Raw genomic sequence first — 27,730 nt, 5'->3', positions numbered from 1 at the left:
TAGACAGTGTACTCTCGTGCTCGTCCTCCAATCATCGCTCTCCCCAGAGTGATTAACAGATGGCAGCAGGGCCTTAGCACACCCCTTTCCCCAATAGGAAAGTAACACTGCGTGACAGGCGTTCAGATCAACCAATTATTAGCGACGCCGATCCCCCCACCTCTCTCTTGCAAAATGGCGGCGACAGCTCCTGCTCCGGCTCCTCCTGCGGCCGCCCCGGCGCAGAGTCCGACGGCGGCGGCGCCCGCCGCACCGGCAGGAAACGCTCCCCCCACTGCCGCGCCGCCCCCAACCGCCGCTCCGGCACCGCCACCACCGCCGCCACCGCAGCCGGCCGCGCCGCTCTCGGCCGCGCTCTCAGGCCCCTTCCCCGGCGGCCGCGTGGTGCGGCTGCACCCGGTCGTGCTCGCCTCCATCGTGGACAGCTTCGAGCGGCGCAACGAGGGCGCGGCGCGGGTCATCGGGACGCTGCTGGGTAAGAGCCGCCCTGCCGCGCCCGCCGCCAGCCCTGGGGGCGAGCAGCCCGCCGCCCCCACGGCGCCCCCCCTAACCGCGCTGCACTCCCGCAGGGACCGTGGACAAGCACTCGGTGGAGGTCACCAACTGCTTCTCCGTCCCTCACAACGAGTCCGAGGATGAGGTACGGAGCGCGGGGCCGCCCGCCGCTCTCCGGAGGCGGCCCGGGCGGAGCGGGGCCGGCGTGGCTGGCCCGCCTCGGGGAGGCTCCGCGCCGGCTCCGGCCAGGCCCGCCCGGGCCGTGCCGTGGAGCGGGCGGTGGGTCTTGGCGGGACGGCGACTGCCGAGGGGTGCGGCCCCTGCGCTCCCTCTGATGGCGGCGTTAGGGCTTGTGCCCATGTTGTCCCCCGCTGAGGGTTAAGCCTCCCTGTAACCAGCTGACTTGGTCCTGTCCCGTTTCTCAGGTGGCAGTCGATATGGAATTTGCCAAAAACATGTATGAGTTGCACAAGAAGGTGTCTCCTAGCGAGATCATCTTGGGCTGGTAAGTTGTCCTTCCGCAAGAACATGCAAGCATGTGTTGGTCCCTTAAACACTTGAAATACAGAATTCTCCTTGTCACAGGTTGAGAAGCAGTAATGCTTGTGACAGTAACATCTTGCAACTCTTGTTATAGAGTCAGCTGTAAAGCTCCTGCAGTTTGTAATAGGAAGAGACAGTGCTGGAGACTTACAGGGTTTGGTTTTGTTTATATCCAGCAAAGGTATAAGAGTTAGAGAATGCTTGCACAGCTTTGTTAGAAGAACTTAGCCACCTGTAATACAACCTGCACCATGAAAGATAACTGGTTAGAAAGAAGGGAGGACACAAAAGAGTACTTTCAAGTAGCGAAGGCCTCAGGAGGAATCAGTGATACCAGCTTGAGCATGCAGAGATGTTCTCAGCTGAGAAAAGGTAAGTACTTGTGTGCAGGATGCGAAGCAAGATCAGTAGGGTGTTACAGGAACAGAGTCTGTCTGAGTGTGTGGATAGTTTTATTAGTCTTTTCGTGCTTCTATGGTCCTACAAAATAGCTCAGTTCTGTTCCTGTGGAGCAGACTTCCTCAACAACCTTCTAATGGCACAGCAAAGTACAGTTCTAATGACAGGATTTTTCCTGTGTATGTGAGAAGCTAATTGCAGAGCAGCTAAAGGAGCTAGATTAACGAGTTATACCTCCTGCAGAGAGATGTTTGATTTGTGGAAGATCTGCTTGGTTGGTCCAGATTTGTTTGACATGCTTTGACTTATACAGAAATAGAGTTGCTCCAGAACGTAGTGGCAGATAACTGAATCTTGGGTGTCTGATGTCAGCTGCACCGACTCTTTATGGCTGGTACTACAACACTGGCCCTGTGCATGTTTTGGGCATGGGTGTGCTCAGCCCATTTCCTACAATTCTAGGACAGCTGGCCATAAAACTACAAATTCCCTAGCTGAAACACTTGTATTTAGTACATTTCTGCAGCTCAGTGTTTAGAAATCAGTGTTTTCGGATACAAACCTGTTAAATACCAACAATACCAAACATTGGGCACTTGAATGTTGGAAGAATGGCTCCTCAACCTGTGCTCTTTTGCAGGTATGCAACAGGTCATGACATCACGGAACACTCTGTCCTGATCCATGAGTATTACAGCCGGGAAGCGCACAATCCAATCCACCTCACTGTGGACACGAGTCTCCAGAATTCACGCATGAGCATTAAAGCCTATGTCAGGTACTCTGGGAGGCTGCATTTCTGGGAGGGGAGCTATCTGAATTACTGAGAGAGACCACATCAGGTTAATGAGAAATGCAGTGGGCTTGCAGTGTCTCACTGTGGACAATATTGTGCAGTAGTTAAAACACAGCAGTGAGCTAGGGATCATGGCTTACTTCCCATTGGAATGTCTTGACCATTGTATATAAGTTGAAATACCTAACCTTTCATAAGCTGGTACCCTTTGGGTTGGGGAATTGTGACTCAATTAACTTTAACAATGTTCTGAACATCTTCATGACATTTCACAGGATTTATATAGCTGGCATTAATGTCACTAAGTTCCATCACATTGTCTGAATGCTAACCTGTAGTTACTGGGCTTTATTGCTTGGCAGTTTATTTATACAAGTTGGAGGATTAGTGCAATTAAAACATAAATGAAACAGCATCTTCTTGATCAGTCTTTCTGCCCCTTAACCCTTTCCATTTTTATCGATTAATAATGAAGATTAAATATTGAGCAGTGAAACTGTTCTACCTCACTGTTCTTCCCAGTAGTGGCTGAAGAGCTCTCCTCTTCAAGGATAAAACTCCAGCCTTTCTTTGTAGCAGAAGTCTACTGCTTCTTGACTGTGCATCTTCAAAAAGGAAGCTGTTCCATGACATCTTTCTTACTGAAAGCATAAATGAACTTCAAATACTTTGAATAATAGAAATAATGAAGGTGTTGAGAGTGCTTTGTACTTGAATTTTTGTCCATTTATGTTTGTTTCTTAAGTGATTTCTCAAAGAGGACGGAGTGTTTTAGGATAGAGGAATACCTGCTCTATAAGCAGGAAGGAGCTGTGGCTAAGAAGATGGTACTTAGCTCTTCATGCATTCATGCTGACAAACATCAGACCAGCTAGGAATATTCTCGGATGAAAATGAGCAATTAATAGTATGCCAGGACTGATTTCCTGTTCTCAGTTATCCATGGTCTTAATATTGCTGATTTTGGTGAGAATGAGTAACCTACTCATGTTCACACTTCAGTGCTAACAGAGATCATTGAGATGGAAATTTTTACTTCCTCCCTTAAATATGTCCGTTTCTTTTTTTTTCTAGTGCCCCCATGGGAGTCCCTGGTAAAACTATGGGCGTGATGTTCACACCTCTAACAGTGAAATATGTTTATTATGATACAGAGCGGATAGGAGGTGAATGTTTTCTTCCTGTTTTGGTTATAACCATTGTTGTGACACTGTTACCCTGGTAAAATTGCCATTCTGGGAATTTCACTGGGAATTAGACTGTCTTGCTGAAGCTATCCTAAAAATCTTCAACAAGTTAAGGATTTAAACTGGTTTCTGTGGCAGTCAGTTTCACTGATCCTCCTTTTGCCTTCAGTGGACCTTATCATGAAGACTTGTTTTAGCCCTAATCGAGTGATTGGCTTGTCCAGTGACTTACAGCAGGTGGGGTCAGCGTCAGCCAGGATTCAGGATACCCTGACCATGGTGCTGCAGTATGCAGAGGATGTATTGGTAAGGCCAGCTTCTTATGAGCCAGCAAATAAGTTTGATGTAAGCTTGTGCATCTTGTTTTTCTTTTTATATATTCTCTTTCTGGGCCATAAACTTACTGAGTTTTACTCACGTTGAAGTGTATGTTTCTTGCGCTTAGTCTGGCAAAGTGGCTGCTGACAACACTGTTGGGCGTTTCCTGATGGATCTTATTAACCAGGTGCCAAAGATTTCACCAGAGGACTTTGAGACAATGTTGAACAGCAATATCAATGTAAGTTCATCATCTAATTTTTTCAGTGTATTGCCAGTGATTTTGAAAATGTCGGACAGACACAAATTTGTCTGTGATCAAAACAATCTATCTTTTCATACAAACATGTTAATAGAAAATACAGCCCTTTCTTGGCAGTAATTTGATGTTTTAAGAGCTTAGGGTGGATAAATGAGCTTACCGTAATAATCGTGCAAGCAACTGCAAATGAGAGAATAAGTTTTAAAGTACTTGGGAATTACGCAAGTAATCTGAAAGCCAGCACCAATTCTTTTAGAGTGATTGGGCAGTATGAATTACCAAGCTTAAAGCAGTATGGATTTCAAGGATAACTGGTGACTTGCCAGCTTCCTTTGCCTGAGCTGAAGTTCTGTCTCCTTGCGTAACACTAAAGACATGAACAAGGTTTTGGTGTGCTACCTTATTTCTGTAATGGATTTTTAGAAAGTGAAAGCTAAGTTTCTGAATGTGTTGTTCACCCACAGTCTGCAAGACCAGAACTAATTTTTAATTTTGCTTATACCCTTTGACTTGCCTGGTTAACATGGGTGAACTCAGAGTTAAAATTTCACAAGCAGTGTTTCATATTCTGGGAATGCCAAAACCTTCTTCCTGCGAAGGAAGTGTCCCTCAAGGTAGGACTTCCAGGACTCACAGTATCTCTTGTAGCTGATTGTAAACTGCTTTACAGGTGTTAAAAATTCAACTCCCTAATAGGCTACCATCTTAGTTAATATTTCTGACCACTGTTTTTTTTTCCCCTCTCAGGACCTACTGATGGTAACCTACTTGGCAAACCTCACACAGTCACAGATTGCTCTGAACGAAAAACTTCTGAGTTTATAAAGAAACTTCTGCCACGCTACACTTCAAAAAGCCTGAAGAACGAGCAGATACACTTTTCTATCAACTTTGTGTTACAAATTTCCTTGGACCGTAATTTAATTACCTAGATGACTTGGTTTACATCTTTATTTCCATTGCCCTGAAAAATCCCTAACATGGTTTAGGAAATGAATGGGAAAAGCTGCAGTTTAGTTGAGCCCAATATTTTAAAATGGAATATGTGAATCTTTTGTCTCCTGGGTATAACAAAATACAGCTTTATTGTAAGAATGTATTTGAAATAAAAGTTCCATTGCAGTGGCAAGAATGGCTTCTGTCCACAAAAAACTGTTCTCATTTATTGTATAATGAATCAGTTTTTGAAAGGAAGGGGGGATAACATGGCATGAGGAAAGAAAACTAGAGCGGAAGCAAGTCAACTCCAATTCTGCAGGCTTTGTTGCGGGGTTTTTTACAGCTGTTAAAGCACACTGAAAGCACGTCTTCTTGTGTTGCACATAATATGCTTTTCCACAGAGGACTAGACTGGTCACTGGTTTATAGTGGTGTTGTGTGTGTGCCCTTCAGCAGGGTACTGACAGAGTATGAGACAGCAAATTCAGTTTATGTTATGGTATCATTTCTACGCATATCTGATCCTTTGGGAAAGGAAATCAAGGTCAATAGCATTAGCCCCTCAAAGCAGGGATTCACAGAATTAAACTAGCAGTTCATGGTTAAAAGGGCTTGAAAAGCATTTGTGGCCGAACAAGTGTGGTTATTGGAGTTTCCATCTTTGCAAAAGAAGAAAAGCACAGCAAAACTACACTTCATAAGGTTTTGAGGTTAAAAGTCAGGTGTCATCAAATAAGAATTTTCTGTTTCATGACCCTGTACTGCTGCTAAAATTATGTGAACGGAAACTTCCCATTTTCTCCCCAAAACCTACTTTACGTTCAGTGAGTTCCAGCTGAAAGAAAGCCAATACCAATCCATCTGAGCTGTAACTTTTTACAGTCTCAGCAAGTAACATTATCTTTAGAAGTCTGTTCAGCTGTACTGAAGAGGTTTTGCCTAATAGAGTAAAAGTGTCCCTCTTCTATGATGTTAACTGTTCTCTTCTAATTACTAATGACTATTTTTGATGCCTCACATATGAATTTGAAATGTTAGAGAAGCCTGCAAAGCTAGCATTCCCCAAAATAATTTTTTGTGCTAATTTGCCAGATAAATTCAAGAATGGGACTCAGGTTACAAATCTGTAGATCCTGTTACTGGTTGTTCCAATCTGGAGAATTCCCCCAGTGACTCTGCTAAATTCTAATCGCAAGGACAAGGTACATGAAAACTGACAGTAGAGCAAAGATTCTCATCTCTTTTAAAATGCTATTTGTAAGCATTAAATAAGTGTAAAACTCAGCTCTTGTTGTTTTCCCTTCAATTTCATAACTTTGACCATTTAACTATTTCACAAATTTTCAGGTCAAGGTGCTTTTTAAAGTAAGCCTTGAAATTGGAGGAAAAGAACAAGCAGAAAGCTAGATAAGCCAATTACTGCAAAAAAGTTGAAGGGGGGGGGAAAGCATAATATTCTTTCCCTGATCTCTCCTCTGCAGTAAACTCTTGCCATTCTCTGTTAGGCAGACTGATAAAATGTAAGAAGAAAGATTTTAAACGCTCTACAAGTTGAATAGCTATGCTATTTAATAAGCTGCTGTGCACAAAATGCAAAGTTCTGAGAAGAAATCCAATTTGTCATCATTGATACAGAAAAGGTATTGTGGAATTTGCCAGTCCTTGCAACTACCTGATGACTAATGATAGTATGTTGTAAGGGACTGAGGTGATGTCTTCCTGGGTAGAAAGATTCACTGCAAAGTAGAGGTGTCAGAAGAGGCCACAACCCATAGGTTCAGTTCTATGCCAGACAGCAGTGACAAATGCTTGGAATCAGAGTAGGAAAAAAATAGTTGCCCTTTTAAAAAAAATCTGTATCTGATCCCATCCATTCTGTGCCTTTTTACTGGGTGAACGGCTCATTGTGAATCTTGCTTTGACTCTGGAATTTTGAATACCTGATTTCAAATTTCAGTGGCCACTCTTACGAAGAACAATATTGCAAACACAACTGTAAAGTGTAATCCATCATTTTGCTTAATTGTAAAGCCTGGGCTGTATTGTTACCTTGGAGGCACTCCTTCTCTGGAGTTTGAACATCTGGACAGGGATTCCTATACGTATTTTCTTTGAATTGTTCCACTTCACGAAAATCTATCTAAAAACTTGAAGTTCAATAGAAAATCTGGTGGTAAGAGCTTGGGTGTCAAGAAACATCACCAAGGATTTCAAGCTTTAACTTGCTATTGATTTGTAAACCACAGATTTCTTGTATTTATTAGGGGACTTTTTCCTTTTTTGTTTGTTTAGGATGCATCGCTCCAAATAACTTTGACAAAGTCTAGCTGTAAATAGTCAAGATAGTTCTCTGGGTGTGCTTCTATACACACTGTATATTATATTTAGTCGTATTAGTGCCCTCACTAATATAATAAACTTTTATATCCTCTGTGACATGTTCAGCCTTCTTCTTTTCTTAGATGGCTTCTCTGAGTATAACTTTACTCGACATAACTGTATTACATGTTATTTCTGGCAATGTGCATGTTTTCCTGCTAAGTATTAGGCTTTAAGATACCTTTCTTAAATGGCTCTGTCATGAGCTCCTAGCACTCAAGTATTTAATTGCTCAAATGAGGAGATCTTTTTTTGTATCCTGGTTTAGTTGAGCTGATCTTGGGGTTTTACCTCAGCATGAAGTTCTCCTTGAAAACTTCTTTTCCTCAATATACAGAACAGAGCTTACTGTTACAATTGACTCTCTTCTAAGTACGCGGTATACTGTGTATACTATGTACTTACTGTGTACACAGTAGACTATGTACTTAGAAAAGTTGGATGAATTATAAAATCAGTTCACCCTGCTGTCTTGGACCCTTCTCAGATGTAATTTCAGTCAGTCTCAACAAAGCAACGGAGTTTCAGCAAAGCATCTCTTGGCAGTACAAAGAAGCAATGAAACCTTATGTTTTTTCAGCCAGCATGGTGACCTCTGACAACCTGCAGTTTAATTAGCACACAGACATTATGTTTTGTTCTGACATCTTCCTAGTTTAGTAAGACTGTGCTTGCTCGCATCTTTGATCAAGTGCATGTAAAACCCACAAGCACATGAAGGTACTCTGTGTTACTTCTCAAAATCAATAATTGCAGGATGAACTATCTTTAACAGAAATGCCTTCTTAAAATTGCAGGAGGGAGCTGGTAATGCTCCAGTATTTCTTAACTGATGACAGCGTCAGCAGTAGAAAGAAGGTGGTATACCACAATGGAAACTGCAGATACCTGATGGTAATTAGGTTCCCTGTGCTTTGCAAGGCTTGCAAATGACATTTAGATGATTCTTCAAGAGATATTAGTGGATAGGCAGTACTCATCAGTCAGGTGTCCTATGACTGCTATCAGGTACTTAGGATCAATGCTGCACAGAACATTTCTGGTGGTGGTAGTGACTAGGATTAGAGTAAGATCTGAAGTTCTTGCAGACTGTATTGTGTCACTGTTAGTTTGCTGGTTAAGCTAAAAAGCAATAGAAATTTGACATTCTAAACTCATGTGACTGAAGAGCAGGGTTAACCCTATCTGTTTCTCTGGGTAGGAAAAGAAGTTCGTGCTGCTCATTTGTTGTGTTTAACAGACACTTCATTGTTGCCATCTTCTCTGATTCCCTGTGTCCACTAACCACCTTAGAAGGGGTTTCCTGAATCACAAATTCAGTACTTCCCCATCTTGACCAACCATATCTTAAACTCTATTTTAAATATACCTAAATATAACTCCTTTGTTCTTACTAAAGTTCTTATTTCATGCTCTTCCCGGTATTTATACATTATCTGTTACAGGTAGCCATCATAGCCTTCATTTTACTAAACATATTAAGCTTTATCTCCTTTCCTCTGATGCACTGTCTATGCTTTGATCACTTAGCTGCCCACTTAAAACTTAATTTCAGTCTTTCTTGCACTTGAGTTGGTAAAGACCATACCTGTATCAGCATATAAATCAATGAATATAAAAATACATTGACCCTTTCCTATTACAAATTCCTTGTTTGCCTCTTGGTGTCTGTCAGGTAGTGTGATTGAGCACCCCCATCTCTTGCCCCTGCTGTCATTTGCAGCTGAACTCCAATTTGCCAATAAAATTATTAAATTATGACACTTTTTAACTAAAAAAAAAATTGTAGATCCACATATTTCTTCTGGTTTGGATTATTCTCAGTGTTGCTGACATCTCACAGTTTTGCCAGCAGGTATCATTAGTTTATTCCTAACTTTTGTGCCCTACTCAGTTAAGAAAAAACTTGGAACTGATCCCAGACCAACTTAACAGAATTATACAAATTCCCTTTTCAACACAGCCTTTGTTCTTTCTTACAAGTTCTTTATCCTTGCTCATGCTGATTCCTGTCTTCTGTTGTTTAACCAATTGTGAGTTCTTGTCAAGCCTTCTGTGGACATCCAAGTGGTTTATACTGAATTCCTCATTTAGAATGTACATTGCATCAAACTGACCGGGTATGTCCAGTGATTGATGCATGATAAACCAGTGATTGCTCTTTGATAAACCATGTGTTTGGGTGTAAGCCTTGGAAAAATGGAAATAAAATAATTGGTCTATATCATTGAGAATAACAAACTTTTTATTTTGCTATCTGTAATTGGATACTTTAAAAAAAAAAAAAAATCCTTGCTGCCAGAATTACAATTTCATGATTATTTCAATACACTGGGATGAAGGTCCCTAAGTCTGCCTTGTTAGTTGAGTCGTTTAAGTTTCTTGGCAGAATACTCTCCTGCAAAGAGGAAGTACTGCTTTGGCGTGTGACTGATCCTGTGGACATACGCCATCTATATTTGAAACGCAGGATTAGAAGGATTAAAAAGTTGATGGTGAAAAACATTGGACATGCTGCTCTTTTAAGCAGTCTAGCAGAACAACCTGCTGGTGTCCTTCTGTGCTTTGAGAAAGGGTGAGGCTTCTATTTTTACTGTGGTTCTACACAGCAGACCTAGAGACCCCAGTAGCAACTAAATTGTAAGGAGTGTGTGTGAAACCTCGATGTTTGGCCTACAGTGGGTGGAGCCCTAACATGACTCACTGGGTAGTGGCTCTCACTGGAGCAGCTAACCAAACACATGGCTCTTCCCGAAGTGACCTGAACTTGCTCCACTCCCTGTGCACATGGAAGGTTAACTCAACAGCTAACCTTGACTATCTGCATTTTAATTACTGCAGTCACAAGGTAGTGTAACAGGAAAAGTATTTTTAGTACATAATTTAGACTTGGATCACTGCAGTATCCTGTTGGTTTGTTATACTTTGACCTATGGTTCAAAGCTGACCAGATCTTGTTGCTTACGACAAACTGTGAGAAAGTATTTTTTTTTAAATTTAACTGTATTGGCTGAAATAGAACATCAGAAGTAATGCTTCATATTATTTAACTAGGAAATAATGTTCCAACCAGGATACATAGCAGAGAAGCAGCAATGCTTTAGTGACCTATGTCACCAACAATAAAGGACTCTGAAAAAAAGTTTTGTTTTGGCTCTATTGATAGCACTCAGTTAGTATGACTATGTAGTTGAGAGCCAAGTCCCTTCAGACCAGAATTCTGTCCAGTATCATGTCTTTAAAAAACTGCAAGGATATTACAAAAGAGAAGAACAAGAGTTTGTCTCCCAACTTCTTACTATTAGAAAATTCAACTTTAGTGAAGTTGCCTTAACTCTGCATGGGGTTTTAGAAGCTTTCCTAAATATGCTGGCTCTAGCTACAGTAACAAGTCAAGAGATTTCCTTAAATATAGGGAGTGAAATTAGATGACCACAATGGTTCCATTCCATGCTTTAAAAAAGTAATTCTAGATATTCTTGTTAACATATAAACATGCAATGCATTTAACAAATTCTTCAGACATATGCAGTTTTGTTAAAATGTTTTCTCCTATTCTTTTCCCATTTGTTTGTGAAAAGATTGTTTCTTTCCTTGAACAGCTCAAATCCAAGCAGTCCACTAAATGGAAGAGATAAAGAATTGTGTACTTTATAAATGTATTTGGTTCCCATGGAAATGGGGATTTAAATATATACCTGTCCTGAAATAAATGGGCTTAACAGAGGTGAAATAAAGTAGACATACACTAGGAGTGTCAGCTGAAGAATTCTGTGAGGATTAAATTCTTAAAGGTGTTCCTGATGTATTCTGGGCAAACAAGGAAGAACAAGCCCAATTTTGCTGAAGATAGGTCATTTATTAGATTCTTTATGTGGTTTTAGGTGCTTTTCATTTGAAGCAGGCAAGCATGGTAAATTATTACCCACCAGTTTTCTGCTGCCTGCACTTAATGCTGTTTTACAGACAAATAGAACAGTGGCTGTTGTTTCATCTAAAGCTCAAGTGCTGCACCAGGTTACCGGAAAAAAGTTGTCTGCGTTTTAATGGTCTCTGAACTGCTAACATGTTTATCATGAAAAAGTAGGAAGTTATTCTGAATAATCTCAAGTAACTGCTGATAATATCATAGGTGGATCCTTCAGAAATAGTATTTTGCTGGTCAGAATCTCTCATGAATAATTAACCACCAGGTAAGGGAAGGACTATGTGTATGTAGTGTCTAAGTATAAATATGAATAAACATTATAATAGAAACAAAACATAAGTGCACTTCCCACAATTACATACAAATAACTATAATTAAAATTTCTTTCTAGAGAAAAATACGTAGTACTCAGGACAGTCTTACCTTTATGCCCTCTTGGGACCTAAATCCTGACCTTGAGTAACTACATATAAAGGAGAGACTCCTCCAGCTCCGCTTACGTGTTTTATCTACTTTGCCTGTTATACACTGTTCTGGTGGCCTAGACAACTTGGCTCACTACCTGCCGGCTACTGAATGATGCTCTTGATCTAAAGACTCATGTGTTACTGGATAAGAGACTCGATTTAGAGCTACATGCGTTAGGGCTGAACTCCGCTGCAATGGTGCTATAAGGGAACTGCTGTGTGGATTTCTCCCTTCCCTTCCTAGGCGGGTGGCTAAGGACTCCCGTGGGATGGCATCACTCGGCGCTTCCCCTGACACAGCTCCACTGGCAAGTCGCTCTGCCTTTCAGCGGCACTTGGGTCTTTGAACTTACCTCTCAGCCGTTTTGAAGGAGAACTGGCCATACTGCAGCTTTCCTTCAGCAAGATGGGGCAAACCTGCACAGAGAGGAAAGGGCTCCAGGGTTAGCGGGGCGATCCCCACCGGGACCAGCTGCCGGCCCGCCTCGGCCCTGCCGAGACTCGGGCGCGGCGCCCCTGCCCGCGGGGAGCGGGGCCCGTGGGCCGGGCCGGGGCGGGCTCGGTGCCGGGGGCGGGGCGGGTGCCGCCCGGCCCCACAGCCTCCATTTTGCGGTGCAGCTGCGGGAGCGAGGCCGGAGGCTCCGCAGGTTTCCCCCCTCAGGTGAGGCAGCTGGAGGGGGGGCGAGGGGAGGAGTCGGCCGGCCGTGACTCTTGCGCCCCCCGCCTCGGGCCCCGGCGGCTCTCCTCACCCGCCGCCTCGGGGGGGCTCGGCCCCGGCCCCGCCGCACCCTGCGGCACGGGCGCGCTGGGGCCCGGCACCACCCGAGGGGCTCCCGCCCGGGGCTCGGCAGGTGTTCGGCCGAGGGAGGCGCCGCACCCCTCCCGCCGGGGGCCCGTCCGCCCGGTGCGGAGCGGAGCGGGGGCGAGGTCCCGGTCGCCTCAGGAGAAGTGAGTAGAGTAATACCTGCCTCCGCCCGCAGCTGTGCCGCGCCGGAGGGCTCGCCGCGCCGGGGCTGGCGGCTGAGGGAGCGGGGAGAGACCAGGGCGGTGCGTGACCGCCCTTCCCGAAACCGAGGGGGCGGTGGCTCGCCCGGCGGGCAGGGCCGGCTGCGGGCGGGGCGGCTGGCGGCCCCACCGCGGCCCTGGGAAGGCTGCGGGGCGGGTGTGGTGCTGGCGGGGCGTCCTCGGCTGGGGGCGCGGGTCTGCGGCGCTGGGCGGTGCCTCCTCCGCCCCGTCGTGTGTGGGGCTGGGCCTGGGGCGTGTGCGCGGGGGCCGGGCTGCGGCAGTGAGGGAGACCTCTCTGGTTTTACCCGCTGAACTCCTGCCAGCACGCCGAGTTTAGCGCATCCCCTGATGTTACACCGTCAGAGCTGCCCCTGCCACCCCCCAAGGAGACGCCCCCCCGCTCGCATTTCGATTTCCGCCGGCAGAGGAGAAGCGGCGGGTGCCGGCGGGGGTTGCGGCCCGCAGCCGCCCTTGGCCGGCGCCGCCGCTGACTCACCCCCGGGCGGGCTGCGGCTTAACCCGCCACCGGCCGGGCCTCGCCTTGTGCCCCGGCCGGGGAGAGCGGGGTGGAAATTAAAATCTGATGGGAAAATCTGTTATTATTTTGGTGATAAAAGTAGTAATATCAGCCTCTTCTGCTTGAGGATGCTTGTGCTTGAGATAAGTGAGGCCATGTGCTATGGCCATGGCAGTCCGATATTTACTAAGTGCTTGCTATTGTGTGACTTAATTTATCTCCTGGAAACCTATCTGCATACTCAAACAGGTTTCAGTAAATATTGCTGTGTGGTCATAGTAAGTTTTGAAGAGATTCTGTGTCAGAGGCAAGTCTGAAATCCCAATTCAGCATCATGTCCATCTAGTTATAAAAGGCCTGAAGTACTTGAAACAGCGGTCCTTACTTGATCCTTTTATTACTCTAAAAAACCTTTTTTTTTTTTTTCAAATAAAAAAGAAAAAAACCCAGCTACATCAAGCAAATGCAAAGAAAACATTTTTGTTTTTGTAATTCAGAAGAATGACAAATAGGAATCAAGGCTTTGTTAAGAGGGGAATGATTAAATTAAATACCACGATTCCCAGTACCTGGCCCAAAAGAACTCGCATCACAAATTGAATCCTAGAAAAAGAACCAATACGACAAAATAAGGAAAGCATTAAAGAATGTACTGGTACACCATAAGTCACAGGTTTACACAGGTGGTTAATTTGCTAATCAAAACTGCGACATAGCCTTGATGGCTTGTTTGCTTGAAAATGAGATGTTGGTAACTCATGGCTTAAAAGCTTTTTGCCAGAATGTGTTTGCTAGTAAATCAGAGACATAGCTGAAAATTTATACTTCATTTAGAATGAATTTCTTGCAATAAGTCTAAAATTTGATATATTTTAATATGGCTAAAAGATTGTTGGGTCCCATTTATTGTACAAGTTAAACTTTTTACAGCTGTTGGAACAGTTGAGTTGCTGTCATCAGCTGTTGATTTTGCATCATGAAAAACATAGTAACTCGTACAGTGGAAACGATACAGTGCACCTCAACAAGTTTTACAGGCTTTACAATCCTGGCTTCGTAATGGTGTAACTTTAGTTGAATTACATGAAGCTGAAAAGGTGAAGGAAGTTTTTTTTAATATTCAGTTTTGCTGACACAATATCTTCCTGTATGCAGAAAGAGTGAAACTGAAATCAGAAGGAAGTGTTGCTGGTCATCTTGCTCCTGAAAGGAGTTACAATTAGTGTTACAGTCAGAAATACCAAAAGAAATGTGCTGTTAAAAGCCAAATTTAAAGTCCATTCAAGCAGCTGTCAGTAATAAATACTGTACAGGTACTGGTTTAAGGTGTTTCTTCTTAGGAAAATAAATAGCCATTAGCAGTGTTTGTGATTATAGTTTTACAAATATACCTCATGTTGTTCTTCCCCCTTTATTTATTTGCAAGTGATGATCCAAGTTTATCAGTGTGAGACTGCATAGCTGTGCTTCTCTGCAAGTCAGTTTTGGCTCTTACTTGAACTAACCTATGTAAAGTTTTAGTGTTTTCAACATTAAGTCTCAGGTGTTTAATTCTCTGACCACCTATTGCCTTAATGATCCAACACAGTAAGCATTCTGCTTTGAAATCCATTTGGTTTGACCAGTGAACACCTAGAAATATGAATAATCATTTGCTGTATTGCATTCATTTTTTTATTGCCTGTGTTCTTTGGGTTGTGCCCCTAAGGTGCATATTGTCTTAGAAATGTGCCATAGCTCCCAGGCTCTGATCAGGGAATCCGTCTGGTTAGCGTGAACATGGTTCTTTCCCCCACCATTAAATGTTTCTTAACCTGGCTAATGGCCTTGAAATTCCCTGCCCAAGTTGTTGCCAACATGGGGGATGATCTCTGTCCCATTCAATTCCTACTCCCCAAACCCCTCTATTAAAAATGGGACTAAACAGTTACTGGCAGGAAACACAAATGAAGTAATGCAGGGGGATTACATGTTTCTATCAAATTATCATTTTACATGGGATCGATAGGGAACTGCTTTTCTCACAGGAACTACCCCTGTGGGTGGAGGAGTGCAGGGTGGTGTGAGACATGCTTGGTGCAGTGTGGGACTGGGGCCCTGCTCTAGCCTGATCCTTCTGTTTCTGTTCTGGCAAAGGGCTCAGCCCCCTCCTGCTGGCACCTCCAAGTGTATCCTGTATTTTAGAATTCGTTTTGGAGGTTCAGGCCTCTTACCACGTTTCATATTGTTCAAGTGATTTAACAGGTAATTAGCAAGCAAATGACTACTACAAAATCATGTATAGTGCCTTGACAGTGAAAATGTAATTTTTTTTTTTTCCCCCAGAATGTCATACCCGGGTTATCCCCCTTCTGGCGGCTACCCTGCTTTCCCTGGCTATCCTGTAAGTATGGCTCTTCAATGTGTTGCATTCCTAATGTATTTATATTCTGTGAGTACCCCTTCTTACTATGCTTTGTGTGTGTGTAAATAGTAGCTGTCAGTTCATATACAGTATTCTTTAGAAATGATGGTCTTTGTTTTCATCTATATATCCCTGAGGATGACTTTACAGTTGTCTTATAAGAATTCCAAGAAGGAAGTTTAAGATTTATTTTTTTTAATGTTGCCTATTGTTCCAAAAAGGTTTTTGATTGTTTTAGTTTGTATTTGTCTTGTGAAATTTTTGATTTTTTTTTTTAATATAGCTAACTATCTCAACAAATAATTTTTTAAAAGTATCAGTAGTTCTTACATAAGTATGAGGGTCTTTACATACGTACAGGGTCAGAGGTAATCTCTGAAACAGTCTCTACCAAGTATTCCGCGTACCCGTATCCCAGGATTTACAGAGATGCTGAACAAACTTCAGTGGCCATTACCCTCAGGAAGAGCTTGGAATGCTTTACGCAAGTAGCCCAGCTTTCATACGACACCAAGTAAATATTTTTCCGAGGATAAAAGACACCGTATCTTGACTTTGACCCCCTATCCTTCAGCCGCAGGACTTTGTTCCACCTTGTGCTCATGACTGAATGGACTAAAAATTCCAATGAAACTTAGTGGAAGGCTGGAATTTATCAGGTGTGGCTGATACAGCAGTCTTTTTGATATGCCTTCATTGTTTTTCAAAGCTAGATGCAGCTGCGTGCTTTTACTGGTATGGCACTGATCATACTGTAATTGTTGGAATTTTGTATGGTCTGTGTTTTATGTAGTACAGAACTAGAATTCAGCATGGAGCTCAGCCTGGATCCCATTAAGATACTGAAAAGCTATAAATACATGCAATATATATAAATACATGCAATAAATTCTCCAATTGTTTTGCTTTACAATTTACCCTTACTCCCTCTGAAACACTAAGGTCAGTCAAACTAAAGACAAACATGTTAGAAACCAGACTTTCTTAACTCTAGGATTTCTTTTCCCCCCTCAAGGTTCTGCTGAACCCTCATGATTGTAGCTTCAATTTATTTTTAACTACAACTGAAAATATTTTTTTCTTAGCTAGCATCTAAAATATAGCCAACTTCAATAGATTAATTTAAAAGACCATTTAGATTCCATATCAATGATTCCAGGTTTCCTAGTCTCACTGATGATGCCCAAAGTGATAACAAGTGCAAAAAACCAATGGGAAATTATTTTCTTCTGAAGTAGTGATAGTTATCTGAGCAGGGCTTTTGAGGACCCTAATTTTGGATTTGCAAATCTAAATTCCATTTAAATCTTTTTGTTGAGTCTGGCAGAGAAAGGTTAGACTGTATCACTGGGGAAGAGAATATTATATAGCCTGGGCACAATCTGGAGGTAGAAATCTTGGGGCAACCAAACTGGAGGAGAAGGCTTGAGCTAGACTTTACTCCTTTGCAGTGTATTTGTTTTCTGGGCTTGAGAATGAGTGTGTACTGTATGTAATGTGTGACCCATATTTCTAAAGCTGGTCAGTAAAGAGGATTCCCAGCAAGCGAGTAATGAGCCCATACATTATGCTTCATTACAAAGCTGATTTTAAATACCTGATTTTTAAGATCAAGTGTATGACTTAGAGGGTTTTCCCTTAGAGATCCTGGTCATTGAAGTAAATATTTCTAATGTACGTTAATGCTAGTAGCAACCTTTGTGGTATGACTGGTAAGTCATACATGTAGCAAAACAAAGGCATATAGATGTTTGACTTGTTCTTTTTATTTAAAACCTGTAATAGGTGTTCAATCTGACTGAGTGGTCCAGATTCAGTCAGTGAATGTCCATGCTTTATAATCTGGATTTCAAAGGAAATGGAAAAAAAACGCCAACACTTCTTCTAAGTTCTTACCACGTAACATTTGAAAATACTGGTTGTACAAGAGGGGCTGAAGTTTCAAAGATACTAAGCTCTTAAAAGTCCTATAAAAACAGGAGGTGAGCTCCTAATGATTCATAGAGAGCAAGCCTAGCTGAGCTCACCTCTCAGGAGGGATAGAAGTAGCAGCTTTCCAGTAAAGGAGCAGGGGTCCTGCTGGTTGACAAGTTGACCGTGGCTCAGCAGTGCATGTCCCCAGGGAGGAAGGCTAATGACATACCAGGCTTTAGCAAAAGCAAAGCCAGCAGGTCAAGGGAAATGAGTATTCCTCTGTGCCACAAGGCCACATCTGGAATACCGTGTCTAGTTGTGGCCTCCCAGTACAACAGAGACATGGACAAACAAGAGCGTGTCCGCGAGGGCAGCTCGTCTGGAGAAGAGAAGGCTAAGCGGGGATCTGTTCGGTCCTCTGCTACATAAGGAGGAGTGATAGACATTAGAGCCAGTCTTTTGTCAGAGGTACACAGTGAAAGGGCAGCTGGCAACAACCACAGGTTGTAATTGTAATTTGATTTGAAGAAAACAGTTTTCACATGAGAGTGGTCAAATACTGAAACAGGCCCAGAGAGGCTGTGGATTTGCTGTTCCTTGGAGATACTGAAAACTTGATGACACCTTGCGTGAGCAAATCTAACTCCGAAGCTGGCTCTGCTTTGAAGGTGGATGGGATCAGAGGCTGCCCAGAGGTGCCTTCCACTCTGCAGCATTCTCTGATTCTGTGTCAACATGGGAGATGCATCAGAAAACCCAACCATGAGTCCCCATCCAGCCTTCAGGAATTCTGCTGCTGCTGCTTCAAGTGCTGAATTTAATTACATAATTCACGTTATTATACATGTGGACATTGTGGTAGCTTGAGAGTTTTTTTACTCTTATGGTGTTAGCAGGCGTACAGACATGCCTTTTTTGTGTTTCAGCCAACAGGACAAGAGTCTGTCTATCCGCCAGCCGGTCAGTACTCCTATCCCCCTGTTCCTGGAGGATACCCTCCGGCAGGAGGAGGGACCTATCCTGCAGCACCACCCACTGCTGGGTACCCAGGAGCAGCAGGATACCCTGCCCCGGGGGGCTACCCTGCCCCTGGGAGCTACCCTGGAGCTCCCCAGGCTGGAGGAATGCCACCTTATCCTGGAGGTAAGATCTTTGTTAGAGTACCCCTCGGGAGTGATTTCTGGTGTAACCACTTCCTGTGCTTGGTAGAAGTAGTCAAGAAAAGCAGCTTTGTTAGCAATCAGTTTAGGCAGCCAGCTGGATTGCTATCTGGCAGTAAATACCTGCATGGTGATGGCAGGGCCTCGATAGTTTTGGGCCACTGCACAGACACAGAGGAATTAAGTCTCTTGCATAGTTCTGCTCAATAACCTGGCTCATGTTGTGTTATAAGTCAAGTACAAAACATTAAGCATGCTGAAGTCATTCTTCTTCTCCTAGCTCCTACAGGCCCTGGGTTTGGTGTGCCTCCCGCTGGCCCTAGCTTTGGCGGCTATCCGCAGCCTCCTGCCCAAAGCTATGCTGGAGGTGGACCAGCACAAATTCCAGGTATGTCATATAGAAGAAACTTTAAGCATCCAAGGTTAAACCAAGAGATGCCGGGATAGGTAGTAACAAATTAGGGCCTTACCTTTGTTACTTTTAGCTGTTGAGGTCTGTATGCTGTAAACCTCCTGCAACCTTTCTTGACAAGACCACTGACGGGCTGATGAGAACCATCTCTACAGGTGCTACATCCAGAAGGGATGGCTGTCACCGATTAATGGTCATGATGTAGTGGGTTAGGTGCTTTTCCTTCTTCAGACTGCAAGTACCTGATGAGAGCTGTGAACTCCAGAGTCCCCATTCAATGAGTATCTAGCTGTTCTGTTAATCTCGAAGAAATGGATGCATTTTTCAGATCTGTGTGTTCATGGTGATCCCTGGCACAGTGGGGGAAATGGAAAGGAGACTCACACAATTGCTTAAAAACAGTGCAGTGTTTTTAATGCTTTGAGTGGTGAATTACCATCAAGATGATTTTTATCCTGGAATGTGTCAGCTGTCTTTGCAAGAAATTCAGAGCAGCAAAACCTTTTTTTTTAACGATTGCTTTAACTCTATTAATAACTAAGCTGCTGTTAAAATTATAACTATTGTACATACATATTATGGATTAAAATAAAATTCCAGTACAAAAAAAAAGTAGTTGTAGCTTTTGCATTTACAGTGCTTTTGATCACAAAATGAGATTACTTCAATTCTTTTTGCACCAATGAATTCTTAATATTTATCGTTTACATGCTAGACATTTTAAAATGTCTAATATGACTTTAAAAGACAGCACAGGACACACGTGCTTCATTTGCATGGGCTATCTTGGCTTTTGTCAAAGATAGCAATATTTAACAAGGAGAAATCCTTCCAGTTCCCACAGCACCAGTAAATGTAGTATTTTTAGAATTGCTTTGCTAGTGTATGTACCAGAATGCATCTGTGATTGCTTCTTCCCATATTCCTAAGGGCAAGAAGTTCAGTTACTGATCATTACTTAGGAAACAGGTTTTATGCAGTGGTAGGTCTGTAAATGGCTTTATTTTCAGATTAGATAGCATTTACATAGTAAGAGGAGATCTAATTAATTCCTTTTACCTTGTTCTTTATTTTCAGTAGGATATCCTGGTGGACAAGCATCATCACCAATGCCTGGTCCGGTATGTGCTGTATCCTCTTCTGTAATCAGTCTTACATGGCTTCTGTAGTTTCAATGTTTTTACAACTGGTTTCCAACAATCTACAGCATGTTCTGCATGAAGAGCTCCCACCTACACTCAGAGTACAACCTGAACAAAATCATAACCCTGTATCTGTGTATACTCACTCATTGAGTAGATCTTCATCCATAGAATTGGGTACAAGCATGGCTTTGGCATTGGTGGGCCAAAGCTGCTCAACACAACTAAATGTCGCTCTGATTCTGTGTTAGAAAAAAAATGAGGAACTAGTGGACACCTCCTTCTGAAGCACTGATTCCGGAGTTGTGATTTTTAATTTGAATTTACATTGTGCAGGATAGCTAGTTACATGTGACTCTTATTTTCAGCCTGCAGCAATGGTTCAGTGTACCCAGGGCACAATTATAGCTGCTCCAAACTTTGATGCTGGAAGGGATGCAGAAATTCTACGCAAAGCTATGAAGGGGTTTGGTAAGTAAGCAATAGCTTAAATTTCCATTGAGCTAACTTCTTACTGCCATTTTGTCCTTTTCCTCAATTTTCATTTAACCATATGTGGTGGTTTAGTCCCTGCCGGGGTCTGAGACCATGCGGCCGCTGCCCCTCCCCCACAAAGCCCCGGGCTGAGATAAGGAAAGGTTTAATACAACAGTGCAACAGCAACACAACAAACAACAACAATAACAGTAATAACAATGAACAGAGCAAAATATCTACCAATACAGCAGTGAGAAGCGCGATGGCATAACACACCTGTTAACCAACCCCTCTCACTTCGGTGCCAGGATGTGAGATCCACATGGTATCTGAATAACCCGACTAGCGCTCCCCCCCACTGCTGGGGAAACTTAACCCTATCCTGGCTAAACCAGGACACCATATTTTTTTTTTTTTTTTCCCTCCCCAAGCTTTTCAGAAGTCACACTTTCAAAATGACTCGGGCAATTTAGTAGACAAAGTTACACAGAAAATTCGGTAGACTTAAATGGTAGTAATTTATTATGTAACTATGCCCAAATGCAAGATTAGAAAATGCATAGCGTTGGAGGGATTATTATGAGTTCTTACATGAAATTGCCCTTCTGTTTCCAAGGAACTGATGAACAGGCTATCATAAATGTTGTTGCTAACCGCTCCAATGATCAAAGGCAAAAAATCAAAGCAGCTTTCAAGACTATGTATGGCAAGGTATGTTCACTAGTTCTTTGAATCGGTAAACAAAACCAAACCTGCAGCTGCTGCTTTAACTGCCTGATTGCATTTTAGTCCTGGGGTGTGGTTTGGGCTTTTTTTAAATGCACTTTTGGTTACATTCCTTGTGTACTGGGGGACATCTGGTATTTAACATGGTGTTGTCCTGATACCTGGCAGAAGCAGGGGTGGGGGAATGTTGGAGGCTGGCTCTATCCCTGACCAAACAAGAAGCGTCTCTGCTTTTGTAATGCTTGATAGATAGAAAATGAGCTTAAACAGTCCTTGTATTAGTGTCTGAAACTACCGAGTTTTTTATGCACATAAACCAGCGCTGAAATCTGTTTTTTCATAAGGAACAAACTGAGAAACTGGTTGAGGACTGGTTAGTCAATAAAAGGCTGAGATAATTTAATTTCTTCCATCTGTCATTTCTGCAACTTAAAGTGGAATTTTATAGTTGTGGCATTTTTCAGGACCTGACTAGGTCTTAATTAGTGAGGAGATAATGGAGAAGAGCTGAGCTGTCAAAGTTTTGGACAGAGGGAAGTTCTTTATAAGAAATAAAACAAAGCTTTACAGGAAAAACAGCACAAAGGTAGAGAACAGTCACAAAAATAAGTTCTAGTTTGATCTTTTTTCAGTATATAATCTATGTGGCTAACACTCTCCAAAGCCCTTTTTGTGTTTATAATTGAACAGGATTTAATTAAAGACCTGAAGTCTGAGTTAAGTGGAAATGTGGAAGAATTGATTCTAGCACTCTTCATGCCTAGCACCTACTATGATGCCTGGAGTTTACGTCATGCAATGAAGGTATGGTTTTCCTGTGAATGACATAGTCTAAAACCGACTTAAAATGCTCATCTAAGAAAAGAGAATACCTGATCCCTGCATTGCTGAAAAATCCCATAGTGGCAAACGGATTTTGGGACTGTGCAGCTTAAAATTCTTTTCTGATGCGTCCCCCAGTTCCAGTCAATTTCTGCAGGATTAGCCAATCCAGAGCAGCTGTGCATCCAGCAGAGGATGAAATGCTGCAGGACTGAACTTTGCCACTTGGTCCCAATTTTTGCTACAACCTAGAAAGGGCCAGGGTGTTGTTAAAATTGTAACCACTGTTTAAACTGAAGCTATGTATCTCTCTTCACTAGGAACAAACCATTGCTACTGAAAGATAATTTTTGGATTATCCCAGTTTTTTTACCAAAAGAACAATGAAAAAATACTTTCTTAAGGTCAGATGATACATGTATCTGTTCAAGTATTAAGACTGCATTAGGGATTAGGTGAGTTAGCTGGTTTAAATTTTTAACTCCCCTAAACTGGTACATCCAGTTTACCAGAATTTCTTGCTTGTTTGAGCTGCAGCAGCTAGCAGGTGGTTGATACTGGAAACAAGTAACTTAACCCATGTATGAATGCAGACCTTCTAAAGAATGTGGAGGTCAAATGAAGGTCTGGATTTAGTGGAGGAAATAGCCACTCTTGACCATTTTAAAAGATGTATAATATAACGTTACCTATCTAATCATTGCCTGAATAGGAATGACCATGCCTGTAAGATCTCAATGTACACAGAACTCAGTTAATTTTTATTCTGGTGGGAGTGAAGCATTTATGAAAAATTCCTAGCAGTGCTCCATGTCGAGGAAGTGGCCACATTTGGAATAGGGCACACACTTGTACGCTTACCAAAAACAGAATTTACACGTTATCTTTGGCTTTAATGATTATCATGAGGCTCTACCTTCCTCCAGTATCTTTCCAGATTAAGGTGGCCAAAGAATTTCCTTCCTGAACCATTTTCCAGTTAAGTTTGGCTGACATCACTGTTGTGGATGTATAGTTTGGGGTATTTTTTTAACTAGTGCTGAATTGAATGTTTGAGGAATCTTCATTCCATTTTAAGTGTACAGAAGACTTGGTGCTTTCACACTGCAAGGATACTGTTCTTACAATGTAGATTGTGTTAAGTTTTGAAATAACAGATGACTGCTTAATTTCACAGTTAAAGAAAACTGAATAGGTAGTGCTTTGTAGTTATGCGCTCTCTTCCTCTGCCTACAGGGAGCAGGCACTCAGGAGAGAGTGCTGATTGAGATCCTTTGCACACGGACAAACCAGGAAATACGAGAAATAGTGAACTGCTATAAATCAGAATTTGGAAGGGACATTGAACAGGACATCAGAGCAGACACTTCAGGACACTTTGAACGATTACTTATATCTATGTGCCAAGTGAGCTTTAATTTTATTTTTTTTGGTAAGATAATGGTGTACAGTCTGACTTCGATGTGTATAGTCATAATGGCTCCATAAATAAATTGCCTGTGTATGCTTAGCAACAGCCAGGATTTTAAGAAATTAGCCCTGGGCCATTAATTTATTCCCTGATGACAAGGTATGACACTTCAGTCCCTCGTCAAGGAAGAGATACTTTGTATCTGCAAATCTGTGATGAATTGTGTGACCTAATTTAGCACCCTATATTCATCTCAGAATTTATGTGTAAATACTTCATTGTGCAGATGCGATCTAGTGGTACTATAAAGCAGTGCTCCGCACTGCTGTTAAAGCAAGATGCTTACTTTCTGCATACATTAACAAAATCATTTGGGTAAATCTGATAGGATAGCCTTTATGGTACCCTGTGGGAATCCCTATGAACAAGCGAAGAGGTACCATAGGGCAAAACTTACCTCCCAGGTTACACCAGAGCCTTCCTTCCCTTCACATCACCAGAATTAGGGAGGTGCTACTACTGAACTCGGGCGAACACTGGAGCTTGCTTACCCCACATCATTTACTAGGGCTCTTTTTCTGTTGAAGAATAGTAACTTGCAGTTACCCATGTTTAGGAAGAAATATGTACTAATGCAACTTCCCACATTTCTCTGATCAATCTGCCTATTTGCTGTTAGAATTTCTGTGACACTTCTCTAGCTTGTTTGCCTCTCCCTTTGTGAGAGTTTAACTATGCACTAGGTATTTGGATTAAAAAGTCAAAATGCACAAGAAAGCAAACTTTGAGAAGCTCATGCTGCTAATTTTTATTTTGATAAATCCAGTAGTTTACAATAACTGACAACCACATCATTTAAATACTATATTAGCCACTATAGATACAACAGTATGTGAGAGCATGTGTTCAGCCTACTCAGCCAGTGTATTTAGCTGTATCCATCCATGCACTGGGCAGCAAAAAAACCCCAAAGCACATAAAATGTCACATAAGCCCTACTGACATATTGCAGTGATAGTAAATGCTTTCTGGAGACATTCTTGCTTGGAATTAGCAAATTCTAAATACAATAGAAGACCTGAGGTATTTCAGGTGTGCATACTCGGTAAGATAATTCATTAGCTCGTTTGGGAAGATTCTTTGCAACTTGAAGCCTAGAAACAAATCAAGAGAAAGCTTACGTTAAGTAAAATAGAGGATTAAGTACAGTACTTCCTGAATTAGAACTATGAGATGGTATGTAGGGGTGAATTATTTGAGTCAGCATATCTGTAGTTTAAAGCATGCCCTACAGATAGGGTTCTGGGCCACTTTTGTATTTGTTCCCTATAAGAAATATTAAACCAGAGTGGTTTTAAAGCAACGTAATGTATTTCAAACTGGTATTACTCTTTCTGCTTCAAGCTTTGAAGATATATGCTTGGGCTTGCAAGCAGTTGAAGGATTCTTCTCTGTGTAATTTCATTTTACATCCGTTGTCTTTGCTTTTAGGGTAATCGGGATGAGAATCAAACTGTGGATTATCAGAAAGCTCAAGAAGATGCTCAGCGTCTGTACCAAGCAGGTGAAGGAAAACTTGGGACTGATGAATCTTGCTTTAATATGGTTCTGGCAAGCAGAAGTTTTCCCCAACTGAAAGCAACAGTTGAGGCATACTCCAGGGTAGGAGTTCTTCACTGATTTCCAACGAGCTTAGTCAGTGTATTTTAAGGTTCCAGTTGTCACTGCATTTCATTATCCACATATTAATCTCCTTTATTTGTAGATTGCTAATCGTGATTTATTAAGCAGCATTGACCGAGAATTTTCTGGAAATGTGGAACGTGGTTTGAAGACTATTTGTAAGTGATATGTTCTTCCCTCCCCTTATCCCTTAGAAATTAATCTTTCTAAATGTAATTGAAGAAGAATCCCATTCAACACTGGCCATATGGCAAATGAACACACAATCTGAGACTCTGCTAGCGAGAGACCTAACAAATTACTCACTTTACACTTAATTGGAGAAAATATGCATCCACCATGAAGAAGTCAGTTTGAAACAAGAGAAGTTTACATAGGAACTACCTGTCACTTCTCTGGGAAGGCAGGCAATGCCACAGAGACAAGGGTCACTGGTTAGTGCTGGTAGCTGTATTTTTCAGAGCTCCGCAAAGTGATGCGAGTACCAGGGTAACAGAGCTGTGACTCTGGTTGTTTGGCACCTCAGCAAGACAGCTGAGCCACCCCCACGCATGATCTCAACACCAGCATGAACCTACTTTAGGCACAGTTCACTTTCCACTCCTCTTCCCCACCACCACCTACCCCCAAAAAGCTCAGCATTTGCTAAGGAAAGCTTCAGCAAAATAGAAGACCTGTTCTGAATTCACTTTTTCCTGCTGACTTGTTATAAAGCAGTTCAAATTTAGCACAATTTGCTGATAGTGAGAATCAGTATGATTTATTAGTAATAGTAGATCTGCAGGCACCAGTCCTACCAATGCTTACCAAAATGACAGCATTTCTATAGCCATAATGGATAAGCAAAAACTTCCCAGATAATTTTCTGCTAAAGAGTTTTATGGGAAGAATTCAGCTCTGAGAATCGTGTAAAAGAATACAGGCTTGTCTCTGAGAGTGAACAATCTAACAGAAACAAGATCCATTCTGTAGCTACTAGAGTGAGAATTCTTTACAGTTGTACTTTTGTGAGATTCTAGCAATGGAACATGAGTAAAATACCTTGTATCCCAGTACCAGCTATCCAAGGAGAAGAACTGATTTTAAATTACCTGTTTGAGAATTAAGGTTTCAGACAACTTTGAAAAACACCTCCAGAGACATTAATTGCTAATAACCATAAGGTTTCATGTGAAGAATAACTCATTTGGTCAGCTTGAAAATAAGTTTAGCCCTATAAAACACTTCCTGTAATCCACAGTAACTGGATCTTCACCAGTCTACAGCTAGATCAGGATCAATCCTGAATTGATCCTACCAGGTATTGCTTTACAGCATACAATACTGGAACTAATGCTAAAAATGTACTTTATTGCAGTGCAATGTGCTTTAAATCGCCCAGCCTTTTTTGCAGAAAGACTTTATTATTCTATGAAAGGAGCTGGCACAGATGATTCTACCCTCATCAGAATTATAGTCACTCGCAGTGAGGTAAGAAACTTTCTCTTCTGTAAACATCACGTGTAGCAGAAAGCCATCTACCCTAACCAGCTTTTCACTTAGTCCTTCTTTCACAACTGTAGAAACAATGTATTGCAACGAAGCTTTTATGGGGTTCAGATTTAGATGAATCTGTTAATTTGTTTTAAAGCCAGCTTTTATATAGTAATTTAATTATCTCTGTCTAGATAGTAATACTACTTGTCTTCCTTTTTAACTGTGGTTGCCTGTCCATGTAGCAGATAAGCACCTCGAGTTCAAATGTTCAGCTGTTAAAGAGTTAGGACAGTACAGTCCTAACAAAGCAAGGAACACCTGCTAGACACTCTGCTTTGGGAGCTGCTCCTCGGTCCTTAGAGGGACCAGCTGGCTTGTAAGGCTGCAGAGTTAATGAGTCGCACACTTCACCCTTGGCATGTGTTCTGCAGCCTGTGAGGGAGGAGATGCAGGTGACGGGCTAGGAGTTAAAAATCATACACTGTGTTTATGTTTCATTTTTTTTTCCTTTACATAGATTGACCTTGTGCAAATTAAACAGATGTTCACACAAATGTATCAGAAGACTTTGGCTACAATGATAGCAAGTGATACAAGCGGTGATTACCGGCGTTTGCTGCTGGCAATTGTTGGCCAATAGAAGAGGATTATCTGTTTTTTTGTTTTCTTTTTTAAAACAAACTGAAGAACATGTAACATGCTTTATGTAGACACAGACTATCCTTGTGTTGTAAAAGAATAATTTTAAAGTTTGTATAATCAAATATGCCTTCTTGATGATTCAGTAAGCTTGTTCCACTTACAACTGCCTTAATTTACAGCACATAATATTCTTTATTGTATAATAAAAGATATATCTTGTCTATTA

The 27,730-nt window shown here is 42.0% G+C and overlaps 3 protein-coding genes and 1 long non-coding RNA gene across 12 annotated transcripts in view; 2 read left to right on the top strand and 2 right to left on the bottom strand.

Annotated features, from left to right (window-relative positions):
* The first annotated feature begins 153 nt into the window (after nt 1-153).
* On the top strand, nt 154-7,375 carry EIF3F (eukaryotic translation initiation factor 3 subunit F). Its single transcript, XM_074830688.1, has 8 exons — nt 154-475; nt 570-640; nt 921-1,000; nt 2,078-2,215; nt 3,308-3,399; nt 3,590-3,726; nt 3,866-3,979; nt 4,748-7,375. Exons 1-8 carry the CDS (start codon nt 175-177, stop codon nt 4,823-4,825), a joined length of 1,011 nt encoding a protein of 336 aa, XP_074686789.1. The 5' UTR covers nt 154-174; the 3' UTR covers nt 4,826-7,375.
* On the bottom strand, nt 2,568-12,736 carry LOC141925887 (uncharacterized). Of its 2 annotated transcripts, none has more exons than XR_012623988.1 (3): nt 12,678-12,736; nt 12,067-12,130; nt 2,568-2,874 (listed from the first exon to the last, which is right to left on the bottom strand). It is a non-coding gene; the product is annotated as an uncharacterized LOC141925887 (long non-coding RNA). The 2 variants fall into 2 exon arrangements; XR_012623989.1 differs by lacking the exon at nt 2,568-2,874 and adding an exon at nt 9,546-9,771 and having other exon boundaries at nt 12,678-12,724.
* Nucleotides 12,295-27,730, top strand: ANXA7 (annexin A7). 3 transcript variants are annotated; one of them, XM_074830685.1, is made up of 13 exons: nt 12,295-12,374; nt 15,561-15,618; nt 18,480-18,696; nt 18,994-19,101; nt 20,206-20,246; nt 20,636-20,738; nt 21,361-21,455; nt 22,161-22,274; nt 23,529-23,699; nt 25,195-25,365; nt 25,469-25,544; nt 26,744-26,856; nt 27,380-27,730. In XM_074830685.1, the coding sequence occupies exons 2-13, from the start codon at nt 15,562-15,564 to the stop codon at nt 27,500-27,502; spliced, it is 1,389 nt and encodes a 462-aa protein (XP_074686786.1). In that variant the 5' UTR covers nt 12,295-12,374; nt 15,561; the 3' UTR covers nt 27,503-27,730. The 3 variants fall into 3 exon arrangements, with proteins under 3 accessions (XP_074686786.1, XP_074686788.1, XP_074686785.1); XM_074830687.1 differs by having other exon boundaries at nt 12,308-12,374; nt 20,203-20,246; XM_074830684.1 differs by lacking the exon at nt 12,295-12,374 and adding an exon at nt 12,643-12,661 and having other exon boundaries at nt 20,203-20,246.
* Nucleotides 19,137-27,730, bottom strand: part of PPP3CB (protein phosphatase 3 catalytic subunit beta) — a 58,930-nt gene continuing 50,336 nt past the window's right edge. For 5 of the 6 annotated variants that reach the window (XR_012623985.1, XR_012623986.1, XR_012623982.1 and 2 more), the window contains one exon: nt 24,487-24,857. The gene's annotated coding sequence lies outside the window, so the exon portion shown is untranslated. Of the gene's footprint in view, nt 19,476-24,486; nt 24,858-27,730 lie in introns of those variants that run through there. The other variant, XR_012623987.1, reaches the window with a different exon arrangement.

This window comes from Strix aluco, chromosome 7 (assembly GCF_031877795.1).
Source record: "Strix aluco isolate bStrAlu1 chromosome 7, bStrAlu1.hap1, whole genome shotgun sequence".
Classification (NCBI taxonomy): Eukaryota; Metazoa; Chordata; class Aves; order Strigiformes; family Strigidae; genus Strix; species Strix aluco.
This window is presented reverse-complemented; position numbering and strand designations above follow the sequence as displayed.

Bases quoted from the DNA above. Each gene is read 5' to 3' on its own strand.
- EIF3F (XM_074830688.1), top strand. From the start codon at position 175: ATGGCGGCGACAGCTCCTGCTCCGGCTCCTCCTGCGGCCGCCCCGGCG. The intron at 1,001-2,077 runs GTAAGTTGTCCT...GCTCTTTTGCAG, and splicing joins AGCGAGATCATCTTGGGCTG to GTATGCAACAGGTCATGACA. The intron at 3,727-3,865 runs GTAAGGCCAGCT...TCTTGCGCTTAG, and splicing joins AGTATGCAGAGGATGTATTG to TCTGGCAAAGTGGCTGCTGA.
- ANXA7 (XM_074830687.1), top strand. From the start codon at position 15,562: ATGTCATACCCGGGTTATCCCCCTTCTGGCGGCTACCCTGCTTTCCCT. The intron at 19,102-20,202 runs GTATGTCATATA...CTTTATTTTCAG, and splicing joins TGGACCAGCACAAATTCCAG to TAGGATATCCTGGTGGACAA. The intron at 20,247-20,635 runs GTATGTGCTGTA...TCTTATTTTCAG, and splicing joins CATCACCAATGCCTGGTCCG to CCTGCAGCAATGGTTCAGTG.